The sequence below is a fragment of the Protomyctophum parallelum genome (genome assembly GCF_964188405.1).
Source record: "Protomyctophum parallelum genome assembly, chromosome: 7".
Classification (NCBI taxonomy): Eukaryota; Metazoa; Chordata; class Actinopteri; order Myctophiformes; family Myctophidae; genus Protomyctophum; species Protomyctophum parallelum.
In genome coordinates, this window is record NC_139705.1 from 11,361,084 (window position 1) to 11,387,543 (window position 26,460).

Below are 26,460 nucleotides of genomic sequence, written 5' to 3' on the forward strand. Positions count from 1 at the left end.
CTGAGCAGATTAGAATACAATACACCTAAAACGCACAAATGTGTTGTTTCAATTAATGTTATTGAAAAACAACCACCGATTGTAAAAACAGCAAAAGAGGGGCGCCCGCTGGCCAAGTGGTCCAGGCGCATGCCACATATAGGCTTTGACCTGTTCGAGTCCTGTTCATGACAACTTTTGCTGCATGTCTTTCCCCTTCTCTCTGTCTATCTTCATTTGATACTATCAATAAAGGCAGAAAAGCCAAAAACTTCATGAAGCTACCTATCAGCAAGTGTTCTTCATGCTTACCATCCTAGCGGGATAGTTACTTTATTTGAAAGGATCACACCGATGGAATTGCTTGTTTAGTGAGCCAGTACTGCCAAGCCTTTTACAAAACATACAGCCTTTTGATAGATTTTGAATAAATAAAAATGTAATTGAAACTTTCTATTTTTGGCTAGACTTTTCAAATCAATATATGTCCCATTTAAGACTGAGGCCGATTGTTGCTATATATTGTACATAGCAACAAGAACCCCAAAAGGGAGTTCCCATCCTGATTCCTGAATGGGTTAAAACGCAATAATGCAATTTTAACAAAACGTAAAGCTGAAATAAAGCTCAAAGTTGGATTACCCATTGGTTGATTAGTTGATCAACCAATGGCTAGAGGCTAAATTGAAACTTTCTATTTTTGGCTAGACTTTTCAAATCAATATATGTCCCATTTAAGACTGAGGCCGATTGTTGCTATATATTGTACATAGCAACAAGAACCCCAAAAGGGAGTTCCCATCTTGATTCCTGAATGGGTTAAAACGCAATAATGCAATTTTAACAAAACGTAAAGCTGACATAAAGCTCAAAGTTGGATTACCCATTGGTTGATTAGTTGATCAACCAATGGCTAGAGGCTAGTGTATGCATATGGATATGGTCCTTTTACCACATGAATCCTAGTGTCCATATTTTGGGGTGAACATTCAGAGAAAATAGCCGATCTAAAGGCTCACAACGAATCAAGGTGCATGGTGAGTTTTTAGATTTTGTGGCATCCCATTCAATACTTATACTGAGATCACGTTAGAAGAACTGTTGAACTTCAACCCCTGCCTCTCAGACTCCAACTGACCTTGACACCCGCAGCACATCACGATGAAGTTGATGAGCACCCGCAGCCCCTCCTCTCGGTCCTGCTTATAGCTGTCCAACCACTCGTCCACCACTGTCTGAAGATGGACAAGAGAGATGTAACCAATGAGATCCTGAGAGCCTGCTCATTCTCTCATCGTCCTCTCATTGGCCCTCATTCACAAAAAAACAGACCGCGTACACACAAATCTGTGCTGAAACCATTCATGCAATATGAACATTTTAAGCACAAATCCGGGATTCTTCAATGTTTTCTTATTTGAATGTGTTCTTACTTGACAAACTAATTTAGAACTACCTCAGACCACACATTATCCAAAAATCAATCAATAAAACCCATAGTCCCAATATTCATAACCTGGCTGGCCTACAATATCGCCACTCATCTTTCTATTTGCACCTCAACAGCTGCTCATTATCCTAAAACATTATTTCCAAGCCCAACTCGCAACAATCCCTCCCCCCTTCTAATGATGCTTTTCTCACCACCATGGCAGTCTTCGCAGAGAGTACGGCTGCAAACATGTCCTTTGGTGTGATACCCGGTTTCTCCTGGGTCTCTCTGCTCCCATGGACAGGGGAACCCTGCCTGGACGCCTCCTGTTGCCAGTTGGAAGAGCTGTCTACAGGAGCGGGTATGATAGATTCATTCTCTTCACATGCAGCTTTGCTCCTTCTTGGTCTTGTAGATGGCTTGAAGGATGAAAGAGATATCAGATGGCAGCTCATTAAAAAAAAACTAAATTTACATCATGGGAGTATAAAAGAGTAAGAAAAGGATTGGCTTATTTACCACAGTTTGAGGCGTAGCTTGAGGCTTAGCTGCCCCTCTCCCCCGGCCCCTTCTCCTAGACTTGGACTTGGGTTCGACCCATAGACTGTCGACTTCATCCAGCTCCTCAAGACTGATAAATATGGACAAAATTAACCATCGTAAGGACAGGTTCACTCAATACATTCACCTGTAGTGAAAATTACAAAAACAAAAAAACATTTCCCAAACCTTATAGAAATCATCAGCATTCACAATTAATCATGTTTTTAGAAACACAACTATTTCATTAGAATGCACACACCCCTGGCAAGTGGTACAGTATAGACACTATGCCGATTTGCTCAGACACAATGCGTAAAATTCTCCATTTATTGTCAATGGGAATTTAATGTTTGTGTAGAACAAGAACATACACTAAAAGCTGGATATAGGAGGGGCTACCACCCCTCAAAAATAGATGCATCATTGGCCGCTGGAGTTCATTGTAGCGACCTGTATCGACGTGAGGGAGGAAGTGCACCGGAAGTGCAGAAGGCCATGCCATGCCATGCACCGGAAGTGCGAGCTTGAGTACACACGCCCCAGAGCCGAATGAGGCATCTACTTACCTTTCTATGTCTATGCTTTAAACTGTTGAGATTACGGTAATAAAGGTGTCATGTTTCAACCAACCAATTGTATTTGTGTTTGAAAAAATTAAATGAATATGACATGAATGTTAAAATGTATTGAACTGGGTCAAGGTGTGAATACCAACTCTCTGATTATCAACATACTGTAGCTAGCATTATATAGCAAACAGTGCTTGGTGCTGACCATAATGGGCTGTGAGTGACAAAAGGTAATTGATCTGTAACAAAAGGTTATGGTGATGAATATATTGTAATAATAAGTTCTAACATGGGAATGGTGAGTATGCTGCAGCATGAAATTAGCATTGGTGAACAACATAAAGTTAAAGTGAGAAAGGCAGTCTCTGTCTTTATCACACTTGGGAAGTGAGAAAGGCATGAATTATTGCGATTGATCCACATAAGGCATGGCTAATATTACCTGTCAACATCTGATTGACTGTCCATTGTTCCAGCATCCAGAAAAGATGCTGTGCAGGGGGGGGGAAATTGCTGTATATTGAAACCTGTTGAACTCGGGCCAGCATGGTTAGATTTTGCTAGCCCAAATGTTTGGGCTAAGATTTTGCAATGCAATGCACATAAAGTTACATTGAGGTGGCTAGAGTTATGGCCGGGTCCCAAGCCAGGCCGGGTATACCACATTAACAATATTGAATGATGGGTTCAATGCACTCATTCACTTTTTAACCTCAAAGCATCACATTGAAATAAATCCAAGTGCATCTTTTCAGTATTTGTATTTGTCTTTTCAGTATTTGCATTTGTCTCCCATTTAGCTACATCACATGCAAAAGGTTGACTATAGTGTGTGCAACAATGAATAGCCTATACATTAATTCTCTTTAGCTAAAAGATACTTTTAGGACTTGACTATTGTCGTTTCTAGACATGTGGACCTCTATAAATGCACTTTTGCAATAAAACCCTTAATCAATCAATAATAAAACATTTAAGCACCTAATAGCCTACTCCAAAAGTTTACAAAACCCTTTACCGTATGTCTATAGTAACGTCGTGGATAAGCATGAAGCATGTTTCTGTGTTCAGTACACAAGGAGGCGAATGCCATCTTTAAATTATTGATATTAATATTAAGGAGGCAGCTGCCATTACAAGAGCAGCCCTTCAACTTTTACCGTTTCTTAAACTCAATATAAAACTCTCAAATTCGTCATCAAAAAATAATCACTGTCTCTTCACAACATACACATTTGTCATTTGAACCTTAGGACATGCGTAAATGTGGTTTTCGCCATGAACCATGGCTAGGTTTTCACTAGCTTACAAATCTGACACTATACTTAGCTTTCATATTTTCATATTGGCAAAGTAAGTTCACTTAACAAAAAACAAATAATAAAGCAGTAATGTGACGAAAAACATACAGTCAGACATAGCGTTAACAATTCTGGTTGTGTAAATGTAAAGCATACCTTTTTAATCGTAGCGTTAAAGTGTGTGGGCTACTTTGACGATTCCTCCTCAAAATGCTTAAAATGTTTCACCCTCTGCGTACAAAGAGCGCCAATTAAACGCTGCAAAATCGGCCAATCCACAACCAGGACACTCAGCTTCTACCCAATCACAATACGACCTTCTTAATTCTTCTCATACGGGCGATGGGATCTAGATTGGGATCGATTCACGTTGCAGGTTGCTGCTGCACGCGGTAGCGGTGCGTGTCTGCTTGTGCAAATTACAGGCTGAGGCTCAGCTCAAAACCGAATCCCACTGGGTTCCGAATGAACACCACCAGGCTTTGTACCTGGTGTGACCCCACTAGGGGGACCCCACCCCAGTTCTTCTCAATTCTCGGTCTTCTCGTTTGTGGTGTTGTGGTCCATTCTTTTTTAAATCAAATAGTAATCTTAGCAATTAAGGCAGATGGCTTTTTGGTTAGAGTGGGTGACAATGTTATCACACGAAAAAATGAAATTACCTACCTAGGTTCCATCCTGGAGGCAAATCTTTCCAGTGATAAAATGGCCACCAACAAAAAAGGTCAACCAAGAACAAGATTCCTATACAGGATCTCATCACTGGTCAACAAAAACCCATTGAAGATGACCCTAACACTAGGAGCCCTCTTACAAGGTTTATTTGACTATGCATGCACCTCTTGGTACCACAGCACCTCAAAGGCCCTTAAGCAGTGGTTCCCAAACTTTTTCATGTCAAGGACCCCCAAATTGACACGCAGACCCCCCATTTGAAAGGATATGCCATAAGAAGATTTGTACGGCTCTAGCAGTGATTCTCAACCTGTTTGAAGGACCCCCAGTTTGACATGCATTAGTCTACGGACCCCCTATTTAATGACATTTCTATCTCTGGGACCCCCAATTTATATTGTAAAATCAATGCTAATTTAACTCTGAGAGCAGCGTAGCCTACAAATGTGGCGTACAAATGGACCCTAACGTGTCCATTTGGATCCATTTGTACACTCTGAGTTACAGACCCATAAGGGTCCATTTGGTTACAAACTATCATCTAGCTGGGTCCCCCCTGCATGGAACTCCCTCAAATCCCTGGACCCCACTTTGGGAACCACTGCCTTAAAGGATCGGTTCGGCAAGCCTACCTGTCCATTGTCCATGTGTCTTCCACCTACGTAATTTTTGGACAAATACGTAGGTGGAAGACAGCTTTGAAAGTGCTCCCACGGAGCTACAGAACACCAATGGTAATAAATGGGCGGATTTTAGCATTATGCCAATGACTAAAGTAAAAATACACAGATAAGGTTGAATAGTGGCAAAGTGGTCCTTTAAAACAAGGCTCCAGACTTCCCAAAACAAACTGGTCAGGCTACTACTGGGCCTCACCCCCCGAACCCACCTCACCCTACCCACTTTGATAGGCTGGAATGGCTTAGGGTTGACAGAGTACAGCATCTTGCAATGGGTCTGGTCCACAAGATTCGATACACCACCAAGATAACCATGTACCTGTCTAAATAGTACTTCCTTAATGTCAATGAAGTCCACACCCACAACACCAGAGGGAGTTCAACAAACCATGTGCAACCCAGATTCGGCACAAACAAGGGACTGTGGCTCAGGAGGTAGAGCAGGTCTTCCAATGATCCATGGGTCAGTGGTTCGAATCCCAGCTCCTCCTGTCTACATGTCGAAGTGTCCTTGGGCAAGACACTGAACCCCAAATTGCTCCCGATGTGCAGGTTGGTACCTTGCATGGCTTCCGCCGCAATCGGTGTATGAATGTGTGTGTGAATGGGTGAATGTAATGCACAATCTATGTAAAGCATACTATAGGGAAATTATGTATAATGTTGACGTTATTGTATGATCAACTGATACTTCTTTCTTTCTTATTTTCCTTCTTTCTTTCTTTAAGTAATTAGTACTGTAATTATTAATAATTAATTAACTAATATTATTGTATATATGGTAACATAAAAAAAAATGTGTGTGAACCAAATGACATTACTCAGCAACAACATAAATGATAATGATCATTGGCAACGAGGGTATCGTGAATAGGGATAAAAAAAACAACAATTATAATGTGTAATCTAACGGTTATGTAATGCTATCTCTACGGTGACACGGGGGGGGGGGTTTGGTGTAGGGTGAAATTCTCGTTAATGTAATGAGTATTACGATTCTGTAAGTAGGATAGGCATCTATAAGCTTTTAGCTTCTGCCTACTCCTTTTGATCATCTTCATGTTTTTCGGTTTTTTTGTTCTGTTTTCTGTTTACATTCATTTTCTTTAAATATTGTATTTGAAACTGAAGGATGATCAAATAAACTAAACTAAATCTGAAACTAAATCACCTTGGATGAAGGCGCTATATAAATGCACCATTTACCATTTAAATGTTAACTGAATTGAAAACAGTGGACCCTCTTGTAAACAAGGGTAATGCTTTATGGTGTACTGTTAACAGTTTTTGTATTGAGTTGTGCTTGAAATGTACTGTAATTCTGCAAACTGTTACTTCAATTAATCTATCAATGGTAGACATGATGTAAACACCCTCCTCCCCTGATGGAGTAGGCCTATTTATTTTCACAGAAGCCATTTTGTCTGCTAAACCATATAACTCAGTAATGTAAACCCAACAATGAAAATCCAACCAAGTATACATTAATTATTTTCTCAGACATACAATTAAAGATAAAGTAATATACAGTACACCTTTATTGGAAAAACCCAGAGGGGAAAAATACAATTTACAATACAGCAGCATTAATAGCCTAAAAATACAGTGAATGTATAACCATAATTTCTTGCTCATATCATTAGTTGTGTCGAAACTGTGCCTAACTTTCACAAACAAACTACTACTCCGACTATTGATAGAAAAATGCCAGCTGGCCAGCCGCCACAAAACCTCAGACCAAAACTCGTCATGCCCATATCTCAAAGATGTTGTCAAAAAGTCACACTGTGCTTGCTGCAAGAAATCAAAAATATCTTATCTTAAAGCATGTTGTCTTTTCTGACAATCAAATGCAACAATTCATTTGATAATGTGTTACAGAAAATCTTACAAAGAAGAACTATTACAGAAAACACAAGGTACAGTTCAGTTCATTGAACAGATTTGTTTTTACATACATTCTACAGTTTTCTGAGTTATATCATGACTTTAAAACCCCAAGCACATTTACAGGAAAGAAATATTTTAAATAAATGACTGACGAGTAAAAAGTCAAGACAGGTTGGCATAAAGTAATTTATTACTGTAGATTCTTCATAGACTTTTTTGACATTTTATTTTACTTTTTGTAACTTATGTATTTGTTATATTAGAATACCTTCATGCTGTTTACCGTACATGAACATTTCAGTGGCTGATATGGATAAAGTGATGAAGGCATCTCAGTTTTACGTTGGGATTTAGTACTGGCCATTGTAGTATTGGCCAGCGGGACTGTATGCTGATTCACTGGCAAGCTGTGGGAAAGGGGAAAGAAATATTGTATGTAAATATGTACACTACATTTAGCTCTCAGACATAGTACATAGGTAGGTACACTTCAAGACTTAAATTAACAAGGTACAAGGTAAACTTTACAAGTTACATGGTAGATTACTCACTGCAATGGTCGACTTGACAGCCTGAAGCTGGAAAAAGACTTTGCCTCCCTCCTCTGGACATACAGTCTTAATATCATCTCTGGACATTCCCAGCAGCAGCTGTCCACTCAACACGCCCAGGCTCCGCACGGTTCTGTAAAGGCATGAAGCACAGCTTCTTTGTTATGTGCTCCACAACTTAAAAAAAGACACTTTTTGTGGGGAAATATTTTTGATCCACAGGCCTTACTTGACTTACATTTTTGAAAAGCCTTTGTACACTAACCAGGATTTTACATTTGCAGGTGTGGACATTGCATCCAGATGAGGTGGGCCACGTGACTCCTGATGTTAGGTGGACCAAGAGAAAAAGAGAAATAATCACCTATTATTAAGTAAAGTGTATTTATAACACATTTCATATGGCAGGTGTAGACTCAGTGTTCTTTAAAATAAAAAGAGAATATGCAATGATCAAAGACAAGCATAGTGTGTGTGTGTGTGTGTGTGTGTGTGTGTGTGTGTGTGTGTGTGTGTGTGTGTGTGTGTGTGTGTGTGTGTGTGTGTGTGTGTGTGTGTGTGTGTGTGTGTGTGTGTGTGTGTGTGTGTGTGTGTGTGTGTGTGTGTGTGTGTGTGTGTATATATATATATTATATATAGTCTCGGGAAACTATGATGTTACGCTCTGGGTGGTGATTCAGCTGCTTTTGGTGCAGTGTCGGGTGTGGCTGAATAAACCAATGCAGGACTTCCGCAATACAGTAGATAGAAGTTCAAGTATACTACTCAATAAATGTAGGTTGCTACACTTCCTCAGTAGAATGATGTGCAGTCTTGGCTCACCCGTGAATCTTCCATAGGTTCGACACCATCCATAGGCTCCAGAACATTCTGAGGAACGTGACCTTCCTCCTCACGAGCGTTTCGAACAAGCCACCATTGCCTGGACTTATCCACCACCTGTGAAAAGTCAAATAAAAACCCCAGGGTGAGAATAAACCAATGTACTAATGCAAATGTATAGTGGTGTTTATCTTTGTATAAGTACTGGAACCAATCTATTTCTAATACAGTTTGTGAATATTTAAATGGAACAAAGCTGACAACAATATATAACAATACATTTAGTGTAGTGTACAAACGCGGCATGAAGATTTACATACAACATTTTTATTTTCAATAAGAAGTCAATTACAAACCAAACCATAAGCCTGTAGCCCTGATGAAAGACATCAAATGTCTTTCAGTACCTGAACTACATCCCCTTTCATGATGCTCAGCTCCTGGTTGTTTCTGGCCATGAAGTCATAAATGACTCGCATGTGCAGTGGCGGCTCACTGCGGCTGCAAAGCATATAGCAAAAGTGTCACAGCAACGGCAGTGGAAACAAGCACAGATAGCATTGAATATGGAGCCAAAGAAATACAACCATATTGGCTGGAAGTATAGTATGTGCTTTACTGCGTACCGTGTCGGTGGTGGGGGACCCCAGGGGCTGGTCATTCTGGGCTGTAAAAGGCAATGTGACACAACTGAATGAATACCTAGTTGCTTTATGGGCATCATTATCTCCTACACTCCCACATTGTAAACCTAAATGTGTATCATTTGAGAAGTTTATGGTGTCTGAGTTCAAGACATGTTTTGGACTCTAAACTAAGCGTTTCTCTTTCTAGAATCTCAATAGCACAGGACAGACTGCGTCAGTGTCATCAATGTGCTAATTGGTGGAGTTTCCATCCCATCAATAGTCAATGATATCAATAAAAGCCTATATGCTGATGAACTCCTGTTAACTTTAGCATCATATACAGTTCTACATATACTGGGTTATGTAGTAGTGTTTTACCTCTTCAGGTAGCTGCTGCGTATCTCTAGGCGGGTAGCCATGGCTGTCACCCATCTGTCCATTCTGAGGGGCAGGTGAGAAGCTCTGGCTGTTGCTCCTGCTCAATGGTCCATTCTGAGAAGGAGGTGGGGCAGGTACCGGTGGCAGCTGCCAACCATCATAGAATTCTGGGATGTAGGGTGGGATCACCATACCATCTGGCCACTTAGACCTAGGCATGACAAGAATCAAGTAAGAATTCAAATAATAACCTACTTGCATCATTCCCGGCTTGCGTGGTCCCCGAGTTGACTGGTGCAATATAATAACATTATCCCACTTCAACCATAGAATCCTCATTCTGCGATGACATTCGCCAAAAATATCAGATCTACAAGCTCAGAACACTGTGATGTGTTATGAGATTATAGAGTGGTTATTTTCAGCGAAGAGAGTGTAAAAAGAAAAAAGAGCAGATCAAATACAGAGCCAACTCAGGTCCAGTTGTAGTATAGAAGTGATTAAACTTAATACAGGTGCTTTACCAAGTTGGTATACCAACTTAAACGAACAACCACTAAGGTCAAACCACTCTATAAATATACATTCTTTGCCTCACAGATGATCAGAATGGTAACCATAACACTCACTCTAAAACACACCCCAGCGAGGCAAACCAAGCAGCTTGCTTCATGGCGACTACAGACCCTAATAACAGACCCTAATAATAAGTTAGGCAAAAAACCTTACAACGTTACAACGACGGAGCCGTTTGAAGCGGACTTGAGCCACGAGAGGCAGTTACATCCCGATAAAGACAGAATCATGTCAGGGGGCGTAGGTTGCCAAAAAGATGTGGTTCCGATCGCTACGAGGTCGCCCAATTTGACCTGAGTCACTGCAATTGCCTTAGTATTGCACTTCTAAGGCAGGTATACAATAGTAGATCCACATAGAAAGCTAGTAGGCCAAGAAGAATGTTATTTACTGCCTGCCTGCTGAAGTGATCATATACCATCAGGACTGATGAGGCCACCTACCGTGGGATGTTCCAGGAGTCTCCCAGAGACCTCCAGAGCTGGTCCTCCTCTGGGCTAACTTCCTGGCTGAGCATCACCAGGGCAGCCTCAGTAAGCAAAGGAATGAGGACTGATGGGGGCAGGTCTGGGCCATACTTAGGCACTATCTGTGGAAAGATAAAGGAATTAAACCATCACTTATCAACAGCCACACCCCTCATAAAAATGCTAAAAAGGAAGTAGGCTTCAATAGAATACAATAATATTGTATTCTATTGAAGCCTACTTCCTTTTTAGCATAATGTATTATATTATAATACATTGTCTGACTATGGTCAGAATATTGTCCAATTACATCAAATAATTAAACAATCACAATCATCACGTTGTAGAGAAGACTAGGAACAAATGACCTTTTGTACACGTTCATTTGGCTAATGGTTTTTCCAAGTGACAGTTAGAAGGAAGAAGATGGTCAGTATTGTTAACTATTGTACCCTGGGCCTTCCTGTGTGTAGCCTACAGCTAAAAATGCTAGTGCAGACTATTAAAAAAGAGGAACTCACCGCTTGTAAATAAGCGAAGAGGAAATGGACATATTCAGGAGCAGAGGGACTGCTCAGTTCTCCATTCAGTTTACCCTGCAACATCACATAATGCCAAAAACATCTTTTAGAGTGACACATTTTCAGTTAAAATATGCTATTTTTGTCAAGTGAAAAAACATTTAATTTACCATTTACAGTACTTGTCTAAAGACACTTGAGGGTCATGTGACAAAATATTAATTAGCCTTTAAACTTTTCCATAATGGGGTGCAATAACTGTCACATTTCTTTCAACACACTAATTCCTGATTTATAGTTATAGTTGTGCACTGGTGTTGCGTACTGAAAATAGCCAATCTACAAGCTCACAATGCGTTGCACTGTGGCGAGTTGTGAGCCTGTGGATCATTTTCTCCAGCATGCAACTAAGTACAAATCACCCTTAATAAGCTACAAGCTTCTGCCTATACCTTTTCAATCACGTTAAAAAGAAAAAAAGATCGACAAAGATCGAAATAAACTATTCATTAATTCATTCAACAACATGAGCTTCAAGACATACCAAAACATTGAACCCATATTTGAATTTCTGAAGACAGGAAACGTATTCCTCCCAAGGTGGCAGATTGACTTCTGGTACAGCTGGGGCAGTTAGAGAAAGGGGTCAAATATAGTATGTATGTTGATATTATAGGAGCACCTCAACCATTTTTAACCTTACCAAACCTGCCAACTGATTATGTCATTGGTAGGCATGTCTCTCAGACACAGTGAAAGTAGACAGAAATAGTGAAATCTTCTGAGTATCAGTGAGATGATGACAAAATATTTGATGTTATAAAATGATTAGCTTAAGCCAGTGGAATAACAAATCAATAAACTAAATCACATTTTTTCTTTGAATCTTTCTTTTTCTTCTTCTTAGTTTTCCCCTCTTTGGATGCAGATCCATCTGCGGCAGAAGATGCTTTTCCCACAAAGACCTCCACATCATTTAAGACATGATTAAGAATATCCTGAGGGGAAGGGGGATAATAACACATGTCACTGTAGTATATGTATAAATAACTTAACATCTTAGTGGCATTTAGTGGTATGTATGATATAATTTATGTTCTATTCAAATGATGACAACAATCTATGATACAATATCCTTATGTAACGACAATTTGAGGAAACATTTAGTCCTTAGTTCCTTGGCAGGTGGCTTATTGTGGATGGAGTACTATAAATACAACTTACTATGTTTCTATCTGTCTCCGTATATTGGGGTTGCTGAGGCACCTCTTGCTGATTGCGTGATCCATTCATTTCAAGCCTTTCGTCTTGGTTGTAAACCGGTGGAGGAAACATATTGTCTAAGAGAAACAAACATAAATGAGTCATTAATATTCTTAAAAATCACACCTGTGTGAACCGAGTGGTGTAATTCCCCTCTCTCTCTCTCTCTCTCTCTCAGCACTACCCCTCTCTCTGTCTCTGGCACCCCCTACTGGTATTAATAAATGCACGCACGCAGCATTACCCCGTGTTCCAATTTCACGCATGCACACACCACTCGTGCTCTTGACTGATACACACAGACATTCCTGGTTGTAGGAGTGGTTGCACCACTCAAAAATGAAAGCATAGGCTTAGCGGTCCAGGCACCTTGACTGGTAATCCAGCATGACAGTGTGTCGCGGGTTCGAGTCTCGATCCCGACGAACTTTGCTGTGTGTCCTCCCCCCCATCTATCTCCCCGTTTCCTGTCTACCTACTGTATAATCAATAAAGGCAAACAATGCCCCAAAAATATATCTAAAATGAAAGCATACACTGAGTCTGTGAACCTACATGTTCTTCTTTAGGATCAAAACCTACTACACTCCTCAGATATGCAACTTTATCGAACTTTATGAGATTAGCAGGATCGCTACAAATGATGGGACTGTGTCATGTTCTCAACTCGATTTTGTTATAGACTTTTGTAATAAGTTTCTCAATGTTGGGTCCAAGTTATTACAGGTTTGTAACTCTGAGAGTTTTCCAGTGAAGATTGCACGAAAACAGCATGGTTGTTTTTCACCACCTGTGCGCAACCTAACACACACACAAACACACACGCACATATTAACTGTATATATGGTTATTTCGGAGTTGCACCAATATGCATATCAAACCGGGGGTCCTTCACTTTAAGATTAAGACGGTAAAAATCACTGGCCTACAGTAATTTGCACCTGAGCTTCTCCTGGGCCACTGAGGGGGCGGATATTCTGGTGGAGCCGGGGTACTTTCAGGAAGCACAGCACGATGTCCAGGCTGCCGGACACCTCCTGGAACTTGTTGGCTTATAATGTTTTCTAGATTGCTCCTGAGAACGCCCCAGACAGAAGAGTTTACACATGAAGCGATTCAATCAAGAAAAAAATATCGTTGTCATCCAAGAAAGTATGACTTTGCACGTTTGAGGGAAAAGCCACTGTACCTGATGTCATACGGCTCTCTGGGGGGCTCTCTGGGGGGCTCTCTGGGGGGTTCCGTGTTAGGGCCTCTGTTTTGCAATATCTTGTCCAGATCGCCACTGATATGCTCTGCCTGATGAACCAGGTGTGATGCTTTAGGCGTATGTCAAATGTAAACACGAATACTACTGGAAAAGCAGTCCGAAGGTTAAACATGAGTACATCTCTCATCTAGATTGTACAATTTAGTGATACGTGTAACGTGGGACGGAACAACCCACAACCTGACGTGATGAAAATGATAAATATTAGACCAAAACATACTGTGGCAATTTAGCCATGGATACAAGTTACTTTATTATCTCATTCTCCTCTATCAGTAGCCAACCACAATTAACCTGCAATTTGGGCATCTTGAGAAGGTCATGGAGGGTTGAAGTTGTACAGTAGTTAGATTTGACTCACCCCAACCTCCTCACACTGGAACATGTAGACCTGAGGAGGGCCCCTGTTTCGGTCCTGCAGCGTAATGGTCAGGAGTGAGTTATAAGCACAGCTGTCCAACACAGCCTTTGTTTCCAGGATGCAGCCTAATTGCAGTGATTCTAGTGCCACCTGGGGAACCGCAAAAAGAAGAAGAAAAGGATAGTTTTCTATTACAGTTCATAATTAATTAATTGAAACCTTCAGAGGAAAATGTGTCTACGTTTTCAGATGAGTAATATTTGTAAATATCTCCATGTTTTTAGAGTAGAGACACGGTTAAAGCTGTGCGTGACAACATTATTTTGTGACTACAAAATTCAATAAAATTTGTTTATGGTGCAGTATTCATAAATAGTACACAAACAAAAGATCTAAACAAAACCATAAGCATAAAGACAGTCAAAATCCTGGGAATCACTGGTTTTGCATTCCACATCTGCTATGTAAAAGCACTCTTCTGAAAATCCTAACAAACCTTGGTCTCAATGTCACTGAGCAGTAAATCCCGTCCCTGGAGCTCCATGATCATATCTTGAGGCCACACACGGCTTTTGGTGTCCAGTCTCTTCAGCTTGGCAACACAGTCATTTAGGCTCTTCACCTCCTGGCCATCCAATTCACAGGTGAACAGGTGCTACAATACAGTACATTAGTCATTGTGGAGAGTGAGGATAATAATAGACACATGCAGCTCCTTGCACATCCTGGGTTTTGCGGCCAGAGATCTATGGAGTGGCCTATCCAACAATTCAGAAACAATGTCAATTGTAGATGTGTAAAAGAAAGACTTTACCAAAATTTGAATACATTTTTACCTCCACTCTGAAGTGAAAGTTATCAGATTGTTTGTTCAGCGTTTCCGAGTACTCCTTTCTTTGCACTGAAATAACAGGGCAACATCTGGTTATAAGAACTATTGTATATAAAGTATTTTTGATTTAGAAACATATAGGATGGTGTAGGGGTTGTTGAGAACATACTGTATATAGATTTGCCACTGGGCCTGGATGAGCTGTTTCTCTGCAAATTGGAAGTCCTTGTTTCATCATGTTGGTGACTTTGAAAACCTTTTCTCTGGAACTGGGAACTTTTTGTTTCATCTTGCTGGTGACCCTGTAAACCTCTTCTGTGTTGGAGAAAATCTTCTGATGGAAATCCCCTAAAACACAACACCCAAATCAACCCAGAGTAATAGCATATTAGTGCTCAGCTGCCTAGGGCAACACAACATGTCAACAACAGTGGTGTAAAGTAACTTTTTCTTCTACTCCACTACATCTTGGATCCAAATATTGTACTTTTACATATATTTGAAAACAAATTTGTAGTTTTGATTAATATTACTAAACATACATTAACCACTTAAGCCCTATATACATTTTCGCCATTTGAAAATAGACAATCTAGAAGCTCACAGTGCGTCGTATTGTGATTTGATTGATTGACAATTGTATTAACAGTATGCTTGTGGGCTTGTAGATCTATTTTCAAAAGATTTGTATACAGTTGAAAACTTGAAACGGGACATTCTGCATAATGAGTACTTTAAGTACATTCTAAAGATATTTTTTTTTTGCGGCTTACGCCTTTTATTGATTTTTTAAGGGACAGATAGTAGGCTGACAGGAAACGGGAGAGAGATGGGGGGATGACATGCGGTAAAGGCCGTGTCGGGTTCGGGAGTCGAACCCGCGGCACACCGCGACTGGATCACCAGTCCGGTGCCCAGACCGTTACGCTACGGCCTGGGCCCTTTAAGTACATTCTGTCAATACTATTGTACTTTTACTAAGGTACATTTTTAATTCCAGACTTTTACTTGTAACAGAGTACTTCTATATTGCAGTATTGCTACCTTTACCTAAGAAAAACATTTGAGTACCTTTTCCACCACTGCATGTCACACATTCCAATAATACATGACACTAAAATTAAGATAAAGTATTGTTGGGTGACATGAGGTACCGTATTATCAGTGAACTCACATGAAAGGGTGTGAACAGTACATTGTACTTCACCCACTTTAACATTGCCACCATCTAGCAGGAGATGACATGGTTAATAATACTGACCTTGGGGAATAAGAAAACGGTCCTCCATTGTTTCCATACATTTTCAAGCAGCAATATTAATGACCTGCAGACCTCTGGTATAGAGAGAAACGGAACGATGGGATTGAAGAAATCACTGAAAAACTAAGAGAACATATTTCCTAATTCTATAAATGTTTTACTGTATGTACTCTAATAATACATTTTATTGTATTGCACTTTTCATTCACAGGGAATCCCAGAGTGCTACATGGTTAAAACATAATCATAGAATGCTAAAAGCAGGGTTTAAAAATCTCAAGCACAAAAGGATATTGCTGAAAGAGGTTACTGGTACATAACAATTTAACACAAAAAGGCCTTCAGAAATAAAAACAAGTCTGAGGCCTGTTTTAAGAGTCCAGGGTGGACTCTACCTTTATGGACCTGATTGTTGTGTGGTTAGGTTATATGAGGTAAACCGAAACCTATTGCACAGTTGACATAATGACCATTGACCAGTCCACCAAATCACACAATAGCTAGGAGTAAAGTGGCTCTTTTCAGTGCAGGAGAATAACTGCACATTGATTAAATAAATATTTAATGTCATTTAAATGACCCCTTCACGTCTGAAATCTGAAATAAGCAACTCACTAGACTGATGACAGGATGTTATTCTATAAATGCTTTACCCATCTGTGTGTACACCTACAATATCGACTAAAAGTTGGAATTCTACCCTGTCGCGCTACACAACATTTTAAGAGCCTGTTCTTCTACAGCCTTTTCTTTCGCAGTTCCATTTTTCAGCAAGATATGCTACAGTTCAGGATGTCCCAGTTAACCTTCAGCAGTCAGTGCAGCACATTCCACTTTTTAATGCATTAATTTAGTCTTTACCTTAATGTCTCGACAATGATCTCATGGCTCCATTCCTTCATACAGATTCCATCAGTACTGTTCTTTGCCCTCCATACAGAGCAAAGATTCTTAACTTCCTGCATGAAGGCAGAAGGATCAAAGTGCAAACGGCTGAAATGACTGCTCAGGAGGGTTGGGCTAGTGTGATTGCAAAACATCACATCAAGGGTATAATTTAATGTGTCAAGTCTCCAGGTGATTATGAGTCCAAAGGTTTAGAAATGCCTAGCGATATCGATTTTCCAGGTGGTCATGGCCCTGACACACCTGTGTGTAAAGTAAAGTGCCTTTATGTAAGTATACACGTCATTGTTTTTGTAGTTCAATGGCAGTGATAATACACTCCTTATTATGCTCATTATGCTGTGGTGAATACTCATATACTGTATGCTGTATAATCTACTAAATATGAGAGCTTTATCAGTTCAGTTCACACAGACATACAAATATACTGAAAATACAAACAAGTTTGGTGAAGAACCATTTATTTTACTATGGACTGACGTGTATATTATGTACACACTCATAATATTGACAGAGACCATCTTTATGGGGAAATAGTTTATTTTATAAAGAAAAGGGGGGAGTCTCGTCGCAGTACGAGTCAGGAGGGTCTTCTCTGAAGACTTTTGACAGTTTAGGCTGTAGCCTTGGCCTTAGCCAGCGCCTTCAGGTCTGTGATGCACTTGGCAATGCTCTCCTTCTCCTGCAAGAACACAGGGGACACAAAACAAAGTCATGATTCATGAGTCTGACATACGTGTGTAGGTTTTCTAAATATTATATTTATAATATAGATATCGCACCAATGAAAAGTATTAACAAGAGCTTGTGGCTAAATTAACTACATTGATCCATTGGAACATGGGTTCTTGTTTCAGTTTCTTTGACATTGACGATATACAAGGGTTAATTCAGAAGAGCCCAAACATGTGCATAGATAATAAAAAATAAATGCCTCATTGACCATTGCAGTTCATTGGAGCGATGTGTCTCCAGCGAAGCTAGGAACTTTCTAGCAGCTTCCGCTATGCTTCGCAAGGAATCTCAGGAAAGTTTGCCTCCATGTTGCCTTCAAGAGAGACACGCCCAAGAACCGAAGGAGGCGTCTACCTTTTTATGTCAATGGGGCCGAGCAGTGTTTTGCTACAACACCTGGGGATTTAACCAATTATGAAACCTTCAGAGAGGGGCCCCTATTAGTGACACAATTCAAAGGCACCCTGCCGACTTCAGTGAGTGAAAGGCAACTAACCCGGCTGAAATAAATTAACGGAAAGAAGTTGAACGCCCGTTAAATTCGTGATTGACCAAATAAACATAAAATAACAATCTCAAACGTGTAGGCAGATCCACATACTGCTGCAAAATTTCTCATTCATGATTAGTTGAGACGAGTACTCTGCCTGCCCCCTCCATGGCACAGGATTGGGAGCCTTCACATTATATTCTAATCAACCAGAGCATCTACTAAGACTCAGTGGCTACCTCTAGTGCGAGTCAAATGATGATTTAACATTACAGCAGAAAGCTAAACCACACCTGTATTATGAAAATGTAAATAAATACATTTTATTTTACACCGTTGTGAAATGATCCAAGTGTGATGTGTTAAATAGTTTACTAAGAGAAATCCCCTGCTGATGTGACAAACATCACTGTCGTTGTCAACAGTCTAAGGATGAAAATGTCCCACTTGAGTAAATTGGAAGAGATATACTGAAATTGACTGTCTGAATAAATAGAAAAAGCAGATGAAGCCTTCAGCGTTTCTTTCCATTTGTCTGCCTTGATGGAGTGCTCTCCACTACTGACCTGCTGGGCGGTGAGGCTGCCAACAACATTCTGCTCCACCCAGTTAACCATGTGCTCCTGCTCCATCTGGCGGTGAAGCTGCTGAAGGGCGATCTGGTAGTCCAGTCGCTTCTTCACGTCATTGTTCACCATATGTATCCTCTCTCTGCGGTTTGTCTCCAGCAGCATCGCCACGTTGTTCTAAGAGAGAGAAATATAGTAAGAGGATGCAAGCCTACTTCACCAAAAAAAATGACTTAAAAACCGGAGTGATCCATCAAAGCTCAGGGATTAGCTGCAGTAGGACTGAATAATGCCCAGATCTGAAGTGGAAATAAAGAAGAGCATGATGTGTACTGTATATAGACACGCACGCAGGTTGCATGCAAGTGATTCATTCCCAACAACTGGTTTGGGAATCACTTACACACAAAAGAAACAAAGGAGTACATATTTTCACAGTATACGTTCTAAGCCTTCTTCCTCCGCATTGGGAGGAAAACTGCATTTGGCATGCGTATGCAACTATGCATGTCTGTGTGATGTCAGGGAAACTGTGGTTGGATAAGGGGTCTATACAACAAGTGGAAAATGATCATTTCTGCTTACCCTCTTCGCATCAAAGAGCAGTGATCTTCCCTCTATTCTCCACTGCTCCTTCTTCTCGTCCTCAATGGCCTGAACCAGGCTTTTCATGGCCAAGTCCTTCACTTCCTGAGCCTTGGCTACTTTATCCTGCAAAGCCACACACACACACACACACACAGCTGATCACATGTGCACTTAGATTGTATACAGTACAAGGAAACAATCATACCAAAGACTATAAAAAAATAAAATAAAGGGACACAGTGCCTCCCTGCTTGGATTGGGGGCAAGTCCCTGCAACATACTAGCGTCATGTCCAGGGGGTGTACTTGTACATCAAGCTGCCTCACGGTACAGAAACAGGAGATGGGCTCCTGCCCTATGGCCCTCATGGCTCGGCAAGGCTACATACTAATATGTGTTTTACTTTTTAGATATGTTAGTATTTCAAAGTGTCCGTGATGTCATGGACACTGGTCTCACTTCCTTCCTGGAGTAAAATTACCATAATGCTTGGTGCACTCACCCCACTTGTAGTCCGGGGGCCTGTTTCATGAAACTTGGATTAAATAATCCAGGATTTAGGCCAAAGCCAGGCTTTTTAAATCCTGATCTTTACAGCCTGGTTTATTCCGTTCCACTAAAGCCAAGCGAGGCTCAGAATTGGCGGATTTGGCGAGCCGGGATCAGCAAGCCTGGCTTAATAGACAGTCTGGTTTTTTGTCTCTAGACCCATTATGTGGATCACAGATTTACTGATCCTTCTTCTTCATGGGGTATTAAGGCAGTTTGCATCCTTAATAGTTGCATTACAGCCCCCTTCTGTATATCTCATTATCTTTACTAATCTATTCAAGACTTACTGATACAAGGAATTAAGCTACTAAAATAAATACTGCTGCTGTAATTAAAGAGAGAACATACTCTCAATAGTGGATAGACTGAATGATTAACTAGAAAAAGTGCCCTTCCGGGCACAGGTCTCCACCAGGTTATCCACAGATCCGTGCAGTTAGAGGTAAAAACACTTTTCGGCCAGTTATAGCGCCACCTTGAGGCTGAGTTGAAATTGTTCATGTGGCATTTCGTCCTCGGCCTAGTGGGAATGTGGGTGCACAATTTCACGGAAATCACGCGATGTGTTCATGATTTGCAGCATTTTGTTTGAAACTGAGCACTCCTGTGAACTTTGGAAGCCAATCTTAACCAATCAGGATGGAGTGTGATAAATCTGAAAGACCCGTTTCGTTGAATGGCTCTAGAGAGACTGTGTACCAATTTGCGTGATGTTTGGACAAAATCTGTAGGTGTACTGTGCAAAAACTTGTTTTGCACAAAGCGGCCTCTTGGTGGCGCTATAACAGGCCGTTCTGGAAAGTTTGTGGCAGAGGTTCATCGTTGGCATCCAGGGAGTGTGTGTGCAAAATTTGGCATCGACCGGGTTAACGGTGAAGTTTTTGCACAAAGCGGCCTCTTGGTGGCGCTATAACAGGCCGTTCTGGAAAGTTTGGGGCAGAGGTTCATCGTTGGCATCCAGGGAGTGTGTGTGCAAAATTTGGCATCGACCGGGTTAACGGTGGCCGAGATTAGCCTGTCACGGACACACGGACGGACGGACGGACGGACGGACACACAAACGGACGGACGGAGTGCAAAACATACTCTCCCCACATGCCTTCGGCCTGGTGGAGACAACTACCCCAAAAATATAGTTTACATTTTACCACTACTATTAACTTAAAACAGAATTCTTAATATTGTAAGCATAATGATATTGTCGCATTGTGATATTTGGCCATAACTCCCTCCTCTGAGGGAGCTACCTTTGGGGAAGGGGGTTGTTGTCCAGACAGGGGCCAGACTGGTGAGGGTCATGGGTTCATGTAGCATGCCAAAGTTTGTGCTATTGCCATTGAGAATGCATTGGGCGTTTAAGTTAAATAACTCAGAAACTACAAAACATTTCAAAGTAAAAAGTTCCAGCATGTGTCTCCACAGTAAGCTGAATTTTACAAAGTGTGAATGGAGTTTCTAGGTGAAAGTGATTTTTTGAAGTGCCACTATCTGCCTATAAATGTCTCAAATTTGAAAGCACTATATTGCTAAAACTATGAAACATTTCAAAGATTCCTTTTCAGGCACACATGTCCACCGTAGGATGAACCTAAATAGGTTTGAATGGGGTTTCTAGGTGTAAGTATGTAGGACTAGTAGTGGGTGAAATGTTACAATGGTAATATGTTGTAAAACAATGAGTAATGGTAATATTTAGTGGTTTTCACTTTTACAAAAAGAAAAGATAATATAATAATTCTTCTTAACCGTGCACTTGCACGACAGCAAACCTATTCACCAAAAGCAGCTGATCTACAAGCTCACAAGCTGTCATGATGTTGTGCAGCCTATATATTTTGGTTATTTGATTTTATATAGTGCTTAAATTAGTCCTTTAATGCAGACCGATACAAATAAGGCAACATAAACCCATAATAATTGAATAAATCTGGAAAACATCATTGGTTTGTGATCAGTTTGACTGCTTAATTAACAGTAAAGACATCAGGATTAGGTCCAAAGCATTAGTTTCCATGGTAACTAATGTAGCATCACTTTCATGAAACCGAATCAAGCCTCAACATATCCAGGTTAACTGGTTAAATTAATCTGGCAAGATCAACCAGCTTTCATGAAACCGGTTAATCACTGATCCAGGATATATTAAGCCAGGATATGTGTTAAAGCCCGGCTTAATCTCTAATCCAAGTTTCGTGGAACGGGCCCCAGGAAGGAAGTGAGACCAGTGTCCATGACATCATGGACACTTTCTAAAATATTTTAAACACATAACACACATATTAACCACATAAAAACCCCAGGAAAGTGTTTGTCTCCCAAACATCATTAAAATAAGATCTGGTTGCAAAAGGTCCATGTTCACATGGCTGACACAGCACATGGGGATTCCATGGAATATGACTGGCTGCAGACCGTTATTATAGCTGCTATTATTGTGATTGTCATTATAGTTGTGCACTATTGGCTATTATTGTTGTCCACCTTGCATCTCCCTCCCCTCTCACTATTATTATAGTTCCTATTATTGCGGCCATTATTGTGTTAAAAACAATAGTCTCGGCCCAGGCCATAGCGCAACGGTCTGGGCACCGGACTGGTGATCCAGTCGCGGTGTGCCGCGGGTTCGACTCCCGGACCCGACACGGCCTTTACCGCATGTCATCCCCCCATCTCTCTCCCGTTTCCTGTCAGCCTACTTTCTATCCCTTAAAAAATCAATAAAGGCGTAAGCCGCAAAAAAAATCTTAAAAAAAGAAAAAAAGAAACAATAGTCTCAGTGAGAAGCCCACCTCATTCAGTTTGTCAGCAAAAGCTGCAACGCTGGGGCCAAATTTCTGCACTCCATAGATAATGACAGCAGTTATGGAAACGGCAGCGAAGGTCTCAGGGTTGCAGACATAGACCTCCTTGGAAAGCAGGTACACGAGGAGACCGGTACCCAGCATGTAAGGGCCTGGAAAATAGGGATGAAAGTACATTAAATTTGGCAATGTCACTGTTCAGTCATGAAATGTAGAAACATAGTGGATATTGACATAATATAGCATCATGGTATAGCCTATATGTAATTGTCCCCTTGTTTAAACTTGACTTGAGAAAGATTGTGCAATATTTAATGTGTTGTGCTTCACCATGTAAATACATCAAAGATGCGAATATAATCAATTTCTAATGGTGCCTTGGCCTGGAGGAGAGGTCATCAGGTGGTCTCCAACCTTCTTAGAGTGTTTCAACCCTCAACCACTACACTCTCCAGTTGGCGGGTCAGCAGTGATTGGCCAAGTCACTGCTCCTCTCCTCCAGGCTTCTAGCTATAGACAAGTCCACAGAGGGGAACCCCGCACGCAGCCATCACCGAGGCGCAACCAGCACCGGGAGGGCGAGCCACACCCGGCCAACAGGCTGTGGTTCGAAACCTGCCGGCCAGGTGCAGCAAACCAGTGCTGACCACACCTCAGCAACTGCCGCGCCCAGGGCACACCCCCGCGGACCCGCCCACTGTCCCTTCTCCCCTGCCAGAACTAGTAGGAAGCTCTCTCTGCCTTGGGGGACATCAGGCACTGGGAGGTCTCTAGGACTATGGTTTGCCTCCTGCCTAGTTTCCTCCTACGTCTCACCACTGTTCATCTGTGCGGTGTGCATGTGTCCGTCCTTGTCCACACTTGGCCTAGCCTCGGAAACCCAGACGTTTTTATTTCCAGGGAGGAAAAAAGTCTGGGTCCGACTCCGAGTCCACTTCAATTCGGCATAGAGTAGCGCAAACGTCGATCACTCTCTGCTGATTTCGGATTGTCTGCATCTTTGTTAAATTGACGCACACACGCACACATGTACACACACACACACTCCTCTCTCTCTCTCTCTCTCTCTCTCTCTCTGTCGCTGTCTCTCTAATTAATCAGTCTCATGTCGCGGAGCTGTGTCTAGATTCTCCCGGCCGGGAGCTGCCTATGCCATAGAAAGCATAGGTGGACCCCAGGCTACACTTGGCCTTACTCTGGTGTATTTGAGTTAAGGGAGCCTTCTCTAAATAGATGTACGTAGTTCTACCCCAGTTGCAAGGAAGAATCGATAACCTGACCCAAGTAGGCAAGACATTATTGAAAATGCCTATGGTTATATTTGGCCTACGCCAGCTAACCTGTGACTCCAGTCTTGGGGTATAGAAGCTGGAACAGCTCTTCGGGGAAGAGTCCATGGCGGACTTTGCCTCCCTTCTCTGGAAGAGGGGGTACGGGTGCCAGACTCTGCGATGTTGTGTGGAGGGAACGGGATGCCTGGACCAATCTATGATATGGGAGAAATGAATAAATTACAGGTAAAGGTGATTAAAATAACATACTGTACAGATGGGAACAGCACAATGGGCACATCATCTTGCGTCTTGTGTTGAATAATAATAATACTAATACTAAAACTACTGATATGTATATTGTTCATTGTCGTTATTAAATACGTACCCAGCTCCAAAGTGACCTCTGCCTTTCAAGGCATTGGCTGAAAAACAAAACATTGACACATTCAATGTCAAAAAGTCAACATAAAGCCCAGGTGGTCTCTAAAGAGACAGAACATTATGTAACCGCCGATTAAAAGATCTGTTATTGACAGCTTGCTTGGCCCGGTTGTAATGTGCACATAAAGAGACATTGCATAAAAACATGTATCCCAGCTTCGATAACAATTCGGTAGGCTACCATTTCGGCAAATATGCAATGACAGTTTCAGACTACTGTAAAAGTGACATCTGCAGGCAGGCATATTTTAGCTAGCTAGCTGCTAGTGTTAGCTAAGGCTATTAGTTAGAGTGTATTAGTTAGTTACCAACCGCAGAGAAAATGTAACGCGCAGAGAGAAATGTCAACGTATATTATCCAACCAGGCATGCATTATTGCACTCAGCTTTCGATAACATATGTTGTTATATTTGTTACAGCCTACATGCTAGCTACATTTAGCATAGTTCCAGTAGTCACCCATTCAATGTGCGGTGGCCTTCACTTTACCCTTCATACACATTCGGTGCAACGTTACGGCTTACTCCATTGCAATTACACTATATTAAAAATTAGATGTTAGATGCGATCTCAAGGACTGAACTAAAGCATACCTGACACGAAAACGGCCCTTGACAGCATGTCTGAAGGATGAAATGCGAAGTTCTTGCTACAACTTCAACTGGCACCCTTGTGTCGGCCTTTTCGTGCCCTTCTGCAAAGAGGATGGCAAACACACAGGAAATCCTTGTCAAATAACGCGAGATTACAGTATGTTGGCTTTATATATTGCCTTTCCACTAGATGGCAGTGTATGCTTATCTTTAGCCCTGAAACATGACTGAAGTACGAGCGTCTCTGATCGTCTGATGTGAAGTTGTGAACCATGGCTAGATTGGATTTAGATTTCAATGAATTAAACAGGCCTAATAATGATCGTTAGTTGAAGGGTGATTTGGGTTACAGCCTGGCTGTAAGTTACTGTAACTTAATGCACATTCTCATTGCAATTCCTATGTTCAAACATTTATTCTGCATTAATTCAATTGAATACACATATCAAGGTTCAAGGTATTCATTATTGTCAGCAGCCGGTGCGTTGCTAGGGAACAATTTGGGTTTATTTCCTGTCAGCAACCTCAGCAACTGATCACAAAAGCCAAGCGTCATTCCAAAACCTACCCGGGTTTTCAAGGACGCGCTGTGATTGGCCAGTCGCTGTGATTGACAGCCTAACCCTAACCTCAGTAAAACTAACAGGAAATAAAATTGGACCCATTTAGAATGTTTGTGTTGTCTTATCTAGTGTGAAAAGGTCTAGATCAGGGGGTCGTCAACGTTTTCCAGGCGACATCATGGACCCTTTATCTGAGAGAGATGAAGCAGAGGTAGGCTATAACATTTTGTTGCAGATTAAACTTCTTCATAGACTTGACAGCACTATCATCAGTGTTGTGTAAATTAAGTGTTTATTTGTTTAAACATGATATTTTCTGTTAATATGTTGGATTAATATATTGGATGATGTATTTTTAGACATAAGCACTCAACCCTCAAAAACTTGGCGGTTGGCTGTTGGCTCTGTACTACACACAGATATTTGCTCTCTGTAGTACCTCTGAGGACCTGGCTGGACCCCCTGTTAAAGACCCCTTCCTCAACAATGTAGAATAAATACAAAATATATAATATAGGTGTGTAAGGCCTAATAGCAATAATAATAATAATAATAATAGGGATTCAAAATCATAAAAGCCATATAATATCCAAATATCTGTACAGTCTGTAAAATATAGCCAACTATCACAAACATGAGAGAAGGGAGTGTAGGCAATCTCTCCTCCCTCTTTCTCACTCACTCACTCACTCGCTCACTCGCACACATGCACACATGCATGCACGCACACACACACACACACACACACACACACACACACACACACACACACACACACACACACACACACACACACACACACACACACACACACACACACACACACACACACACAGACAGACAGACAGACAGACAGACAGACAGACAGACAGACTCCACGAAAACACATATATAGGCCTACTGAGTGAGTATGCTTCACATAATTATGTTGGATGGAATTGGCAGGG

At 41.2% G+C, this 26,460-nt stretch overlaps 3 protein-coding genes across 3 annotated transcripts in view; all 3 read right to left on the reverse strand.

The window, feature by feature from the left end:
• The window catches only part of LOC310861930 (cohesin subunit SA-1-like), a gene marked incomplete at its 5' end in the record, with an annotated part of 22,659 nt that extends 20,997 nt beyond the window's left edge, over positions 1–1,662 (reverse strand). The window contains 2 exons of the mRNA XM_083769666.1: positions 1,118–1,214; positions 1,624–1,662. Of these exons, the coding sequence (XP_083625792.1) occupies positions 1,118–1,214; positions 1,624–1,662 (136 nt within the window). The remainder of the gene's footprint in view (positions 1–1,117; positions 1,215–1,623) is intronic.
• A 5,727-nt stretch (positions 1,663–7,389) lies between these two features.
• eps8l3b (EPS8 signaling adaptor L3b) lies at positions 7,390–16,041 on the reverse strand (the record flags this gene model as incomplete). The annotated part of the gene is made up of 16 exons (XM_083769669.1): positions 7,390–7,476; positions 7,621–7,753; positions 7,859–7,944; positions 8,443–8,559; positions 8,850–8,960; positions 9,450–9,660; positions 10,469–10,614; positions 11,014–11,088; positions 11,558–11,637; positions 13,218–13,351; positions 13,466–13,575; positions 13,908–14,057; positions 14,404–14,562; positions 14,744–14,808; positions 14,909–15,087; positions 16,001–16,041. The coding sequence occupies 16 exons, from the start codon at positions 16,039–16,041 to the stop codon at positions 7,420–7,422; spliced, it is 1,854 nt and encodes a 617-aa protein (XP_083625795.1). The 3' UTR covers positions 7,390–7,419.
• A 1,309-nt stretch (positions 16,042–17,350) lies between these two features.
• LOC310861419 (ATP synthase F(0) complex subunit B1, mitochondrial-like) lies at positions 17,351–25,087 on the reverse strand. Its single transcript, XM_083768847.1, has 7 exons — positions 24,951–25,087; positions 24,301–24,337; positions 23,982–24,127; positions 22,630–22,793; positions 19,286–19,411; positions 18,698–18,877; positions 17,351–17,588 (listed from the first exon to the last, which is right to left on the reverse strand). The coding sequence occupies exons 1-7, from the start codon at positions 24,976–24,978 to the stop codon at positions 17,520–17,522; spliced, it is 750 nt and encodes a 249-aa protein (XP_083624973.1). The 5' UTR covers positions 24,979–25,087; the 3' UTR covers positions 17,351–17,519.
• Between the last annotated feature and the right edge of the window lie 1,373 nt (positions 25,088–26,460).

Coding starts and splice junctions, on each gene's coding strand:
- LOC310861419 (XM_083768847.1), bottom strand. CDS start 24,978: ATGCTGTCAAGGGCCGTTTTCGTGTCAG. Junction 22,794..23,981: donor CCCCAAGACTGGAGTCACAG/GTTAGCTGGCGT, acceptor CCTATTTTCCAG/GCCCTTACATGCTGGGTACC. Junction 17,589..18,697: donor GCAGCCTCACCGCCCAGCAG/GTCAGTAGTGGA, acceptor GTGTTCTTGCAG/GAGAAGGAGAGCATTGCCAA.